The sequence below is a fragment of the Microcaecilia unicolor genome, unplaced genomic scaffold (genome assembly GCF_901765095.1).
Source record: "Microcaecilia unicolor unplaced genomic scaffold, aMicUni1.1, whole genome shotgun sequence".
NCBI classification, from domain to species: Eukaryota; Metazoa; Chordata; class Amphibia; order Gymnophiona; family Siphonopidae; genus Microcaecilia; species Microcaecilia unicolor.
The window spans coordinates 108,612-114,611 of NW_021963127.1; the positions used below are offsets into that span (position 1 = coordinate 108,612).

A 6,000-nucleotide genomic window follows, 5' to 3' on the forward strand; every position below is an offset into this window, starting at 1 on the left:
CAACAAGTTGTTGGCTCTCGCCTCTGGGAGATAGGCACGAGCCGTCCGAGAATCCAGCAGGGCTCCTATGAATTCGAGTCTCTGCGCTGGGAGAAGATGGGACTTTGGGTAATTTATCACATACCCCAGCAGCTCCAGGAGGCGAATAGTCATCTGCATGGACTGCAGGGCTCCTGCCTCGGACGTGTTCTTCACCAGCCAATCGTCGAGATATGGGAACACGTGCACCCCCAGCCTGCGAAGTGCTGCTGCTACTACAGCCAAGCACTTTGTGAACACCCTGGGCGCAGAGGCGAGCCCAAAGGGTAGCACACAGTACTGGAAGTGACGTGTGCCCAGCTGAAATCGCAGATACTGTCTGTGAGCTGGCAGTATCGGGATGTGCGTGTAGGCATCCTTCAAGTCCAGAGAGCATAGCCAATCATTTTGCTGAATCATGGGGAGAAGGGTGCCCAGGGAAAGCATCCTGAACTTTTCTTTTACGAGATATTTGTTCAGGGCCCTTAGGTCTAGGATGGGACGCATCCCCCCTGTTTTCTTTTCCACAAGGAAGTACCTGGAATAGAATCCCAGCCCTTCTTGCCCGGATGGCACGGGCTCGACCGCATTGGCGCTGAGAAGGGCGGAGAGTTCCTCTGCAAGTACCTGCTTGTGCTGGAAGCTGAAAGACTGAGCTCCCGGTGGACAATTTGGAGGTTTTGAGGCCAAATTGAGGGTGTATCCCTGCCGGACTATTTGAAGAACCCACTGGTCGGAGGTTATGAGAGGCCACCTTTGGTGAAAAGCTTTCAACCTCCCCCGACCGGTAGGTCGCCCGGCACAGACACTTGGATGTCGGCTATGCTCTGCTGGAGCCAGTCAAAAGCTCGCCCCTTGCTTTTGCTGGGGAGCAGAGGGGCCTTGCTGAGGCGCACGCTGCTGACGAGAGCGAGCGCGCTGGGGCTTAGCCTGGGCCGCAGGCTGTCGGGAAGGAGGATTGTACCTACGCTTGCCAGAAGCATAGGGAACAGTCTTCCTTCCCCCGAAAAATCTTCTACCTGTAGAGGTAGATGCTGAAGGCTGCCGGCGGGAGAATTTGTCGAATGCGGTATCCCGCTGGTGGAGATGCTCTACCACCTGCTCGACTTTCTCTCCAAAAATATTATCCGCACGGCAAGGCGAGTCCGCAATCCGCTGCTGGAGTCTATTCTCCAGGTCGGCGGCACGCAGCCATGAGAGCCTGCGCATCACCACACCTTGAGCAGCGGCCCTGGACGCAACATCAAAGGTGTCATACACCCCTCTGGCCAGGAATTTTCTGCACGCCTTCAGCTGCCTGACCACCTCCTGAAAAGGCTTGGCTTGCTCAGGGGGGAGAGCATCAACCAAGCCCGCCAACTGCCGCACATTATTCCGCATGTGTATGCTCGTGTAGAGCTGGTAAGACTGGATCTTGGCCACGAGCATAGAAGAATGGTAGGCCTTCATCCCAAAGGAGTCTAAGGTTCTAGGGTCTTTGCCCGGGGGCGCCGAAGCATGCTCCCTAGAACTCTTAGCCTTCTTTAGGGCCAAATCCACAACTCCAGAGTCGTGAGGCAACTGAGTGCGCATCAGCTCTGGGTCCCCATGGATCCGGTACTGGGACTCGATCTTCTTGGGAATGTGGGGATTAGTTAAGGGTTTTGTCCAGTTCGCAAGCAATGTCTTTTTTAGGACATGGTGCATGGGAACAGTGGACGCTTCCTTAGGTGGAGAAGGATAGTCCAGGAGCTCAAACATTTCAGCCCTGGGCTCGTCCTCCACAACCACCGGGAAGGGGATGGCCGTAGACATCTCCCGGACAAAGGAAGCGAAAGACAGACTCTCAGGAGGAGAAAGCTGCCTTTCAGGAGAGGGAGTGGGATCAGAAGGAAGACCCTCAGACTCCTCGTCAGAGAAATATCTGGGGTCTTCCTCTTCCTCCCACGAGGCCTCACCCTCGGTGTCAGACACAAGTTCCCGAACCTGTGTCTGCAACCTCGCCCGGCTCGACTCAGTGGAGCCACGTCCACGATGGGGGCGTCGAGAGGTAGACTCCCTCGCCCGCATCGGCGAAGCTCCCTCCGCCGACGTAGTCGGGGAGCCCTCCTGGGAGGTGGCCGCAGTCGGCACCGCACACGGTACCGACGTCGGGGACCTCACCCCGGGCGATGGGCCAGCCGGCGCCATGCTCGACGGTACCGGAGGCGCAAGCACCGCCGGTACCGGAGGGGTAGGGCGCAACAGCTCTCCCAGAATCTTTGGGAGAACGGCCCGGAGGCTCTCGTTCAGAGCGGCTGCAGAGAAAGGCAAAGAGGTTGATGCAGGCGTCGACGTCAGAACCTGTTCCGGGCGTGGAGGCTGTTCCGGGCTGTCCAGAGTGGAGCGCATCGACACCTCTTGCACAGAGGGTGAGCGGTCCTCTCGGTGCCGACGCGAGGTCGACTCTCCGGGGCTCGACACGACAAAAACACAGCCGTACCGAGTGCGGACGAAAGAAGACTGGCCGGCTCGAGCCGGTTTCGGGCGGGAAGACGGCCTCGCATGCGCGGTGCGCGCGGGCGCGTGAGGGCTAGCAAAGGACTTTGCTAGGAAGATTCCGATTGGAGGGGCTGCCGTGGACGTCACCCATCAGTGAGAACAATCAGCCTGCTTGTCCTCGGAGAACCAATACATACAGGGGTTAAGCCCGTGAGGGCGAAGCTTTCTTCTTAACTTGCTATAGACTTGAGTGGGAGGCTTCAAGATCTATAATGTTTTTCTCACCGGCAAAGGTTGGTACTCAGGGAGGGGGGAAGGCCTGCCTGGACTATCAGAGACCAAGTCTAGGGAGGCAGGGAGGAAGTAGGATTACATGGGAGGAGGGGAAGAGAGGATAGGGGATCGAAAGGAGGGGAGGGGGGATCTCATACTAAAGGACAGGAGGAAGGTGGTACATTGTTATTTGTACGTCATTGGGGGGGAAGGGGGATATTCAAGATAAACCAATGAGTTTTCGTCATGTAAATGACCAAACGAAGAGTTTGATCTCTATGACTGTTATTGCAACCATATATGTATAAGTAGTTTAGACGTTGCTATTCATTAAGAAGTAAAAACATGACGTAGTGGGAGGGAGTGGGATAAAATGTTAAAAGTTTGATGACAGACAGTAGTAATTTGATTTTACTGAGCGTGCTTCTAGTTTTGGACATTTGTATGATTAAAATGTGGAGTATATTTCTTTTCAATTGTCATCACTAAAAATGTTGAACCATAAAACATTTTGTGGAGCTCAATACACCGTTGAGGACCCGTAAATCAAAAAGCAGGTCACACAACAAATCTTCAGAACACTTTATGAAAAGACAATTTTTTACAAGAAGAATTCTTTTGGGAGGAAAAATTGTTAGTTGCCAGAAGGAAGAGTTTGAAGATATTACATACATTGTTTAAAGACATTCACTAGTAAAAATAATTTAAACATTTTTGGGAAGTTTTTGCCAGTGATTGGTCTGAGTCAGTAAGCTGCTGTGGTCCTCCAGTTGGAGTGCATTCGACAATGTTTGAATTTCACAGCTGATAGTCCTTGACTTCTGAGGCTTTTTTCCTCCCAAAAGAATTCTTCTTGTAAAAAATTGTCTTTTCATAAAGTGTTCTGAAGATTTGTTGTGTGACCTGCTTTTTGATTTACGGGTCCTCAACGGTGTATTGAGCGCCACAAAAAATTTTATATTTCTAAGCACAGTACAGGAGGAAATACATTTCTGTTTTCTATTTCTCTACTATTGCACTGCATTCAAAGTATGGCTTCTTGGGATATTCAGTTCTTTTTTTACCTGCATATCTCTAGTTATAATTCATGGCCTGTCTTCTGTATTCAAGAGGTTCATTCTCCTTCCCTGCATCCCTGCACTTGCATGTGTCTGTGTCTTATTCTTTTCCTCTTCATGTCTTGTTTGTGTGAGTGGGACAAAAGTGCCAGAGAACTTTTAAGGCTTTTATTTGTAATGTTTTCTCTTTCAGGAGCTGGGATTTGCACCCTCTGGTTGTTGTGTTATGCCATAGGAGCCAGGAATGATCAAACATTTTGAGAACAGCACTTCTCTTAGCACAGCTGCAGTTACTTTTTAAGCAGTAAACTGTAGTACTGGGGGAGGCCCTGTTTTCTGTGCTTTGCAGATCATTCCTGACTCCAATGGGAGAACGCATAGCAGGGTGCAAATCCCGGCTCCTGGAAGAGAAACGGGAGGTGGAAAGAGCACATCAAGCAGATGTGCGGGGAAGGAGAAAGGGGTTGTATACCGCTTTTCATCCAAACAGAATTCCAGCATGGCGCACAATTCAGCCCCTTAAAAATAGGTAGGCAACCACATCCTGGTGGCTACCTGTGCACACCAACTTAAACACAACAAGCCAACTTTCAGAGGGGAGAAGGAATAACATAAAAATCCTTAGTGACTGGTGTGGCAAAGTGAAACAGACTGATAAATTACCTGCTCAAAGTCACAGACGGAATCCGTGGCAGAGCGGAGATTGGAAAAATGGAACAACTCAGATTTAAAAACCTATAAAGTTTTCCTGCACTCTTGACCCATTCACATAGAGCTGCAGAATGCAGGACACACATGAACATGATCATCCTTTGACCTCTTTGCTGCAGAAAAATATACTTAAAAGACAAGTTATTTTTATGTTAACACTTTTCTAAGAGCAGCAAAAAAGTTATATCCAAATTAAATAAATGTAAAAATATGCTGATTAAAATGGTTGGACTTACGAAAATGTGAATTGACTCCATAATTTTGTATATGATCATTTAAAATACATGTAGACGTATATGATACAAAGGCTTGAATGTGAATTGAAACTGGATTAAGGTCTTTTCATTTAGTGATGTCCAATTATGACTTTGTTGGCAGTCTGAGCAACAAGGTCAGCGTCTACACAGACCTGGTCACTGCGTTGCCCTCTCCACAGCAGAGCTGGGCACTGATGGCACTTGTGCCAACCCTAATATCCCTATTCTGTGGACAAATGGGAGCCTTTAGTTTCTATCATGTCACTCGAATACCCAAAAATACATTAGATGCTAACTTTGCTTTTCTTTTTTCTTGCTGTTTTTCTATAGAGGGGAGAGCTACAACCTATTTGATCACAACTGTAACACTTTTAGCAATGAAGTGGCCCAGTTCCTGACTGGGAAGAAGATCCCTTCCTACATCACTGACCTGCCCTCTGAGATCCTATCCACGTGAGTCCTAGACCTGCAGGTGGAGGGACAGGAGGGGAACAGAAAGGCCGGGACACATTGTGCTATGGTCCAATTTTTGGTCCGATATTTTTGAGACACCCTTTCCCTCAAATGACATTTACAATTCTGGGCCTGTTAACTGTGCAAAACTTCCAACAGATGGAGCACACAGCAGCACAAGGGGTTAATGAACAGCAGAGAAAAGGGGTATAATGCAGCCACATCACAGGGGTGCTTAGAGCCCAGGAAACAAAACACATCATTTATTAAAAGCATCATCACTTGTATTTCCAGAAAAGTAAATTCTTGAGTCTAGTTTCTTTTTTAGTTGAATTAAATGGAGTAAAAGTTTACATATCACTTTTTACCTTTTTTTTTTTAATCTAAGAATTTTGTTGATTTGTTTAGTATAGAATACTGTAAGTCCCACCATCTATACACTTTACCATCTCAAAAAGCTGCACTGACCAGCTCCATTCTGCTGTTAACTTTCCACCTGGGCTGAATTATTTAAATCGTACAATATGCATGGCCTGGAAAAGCTTTGTATGACTGCTTTTACCGTAGTTTGCCTGTCAGTCCTCAAGAGTGTCCTGATTTCTCTACACTCTTTGCTACGGAGATGGCCAAGCTTTGGTCTCATTGCCCCAAGTTCTGCAGATTAACAGTATTTCAAAGTTCATATCTTCTGAAGGCTGTGTGAAAAGTGATTTCATGAAAGCCTATGGCATTCTGCATAAGAACAGGGGCTACTTGTTTCCAGAAATAAT

The 6,000-nt window shown here is 48.2% G+C and overlaps 1 protein-coding gene across 1 annotated transcript in view; it reads left to right on the forward strand.

The window, feature by feature from the left end:
- Positions 1-5,303, forward strand: part of LOC115458973 (desumoylating isopeptidase 1) — a gene marked incomplete at its 5' end in the record, with an annotated part of 48,505 nt that extends 43,202 nt beyond the window's left edge. The window contains one exon of the mRNA XM_030188835.1: positions 5,108-5,303. Within this exon, the coding sequence (XP_030044695.1) occupies positions 5,108-5,234 (127 nt within the window). The remainder of the gene's footprint in view (positions 1-5,107) is intronic.
- Between the last annotated feature and the right edge of the window lie 697 nt (positions 5,304-6,000).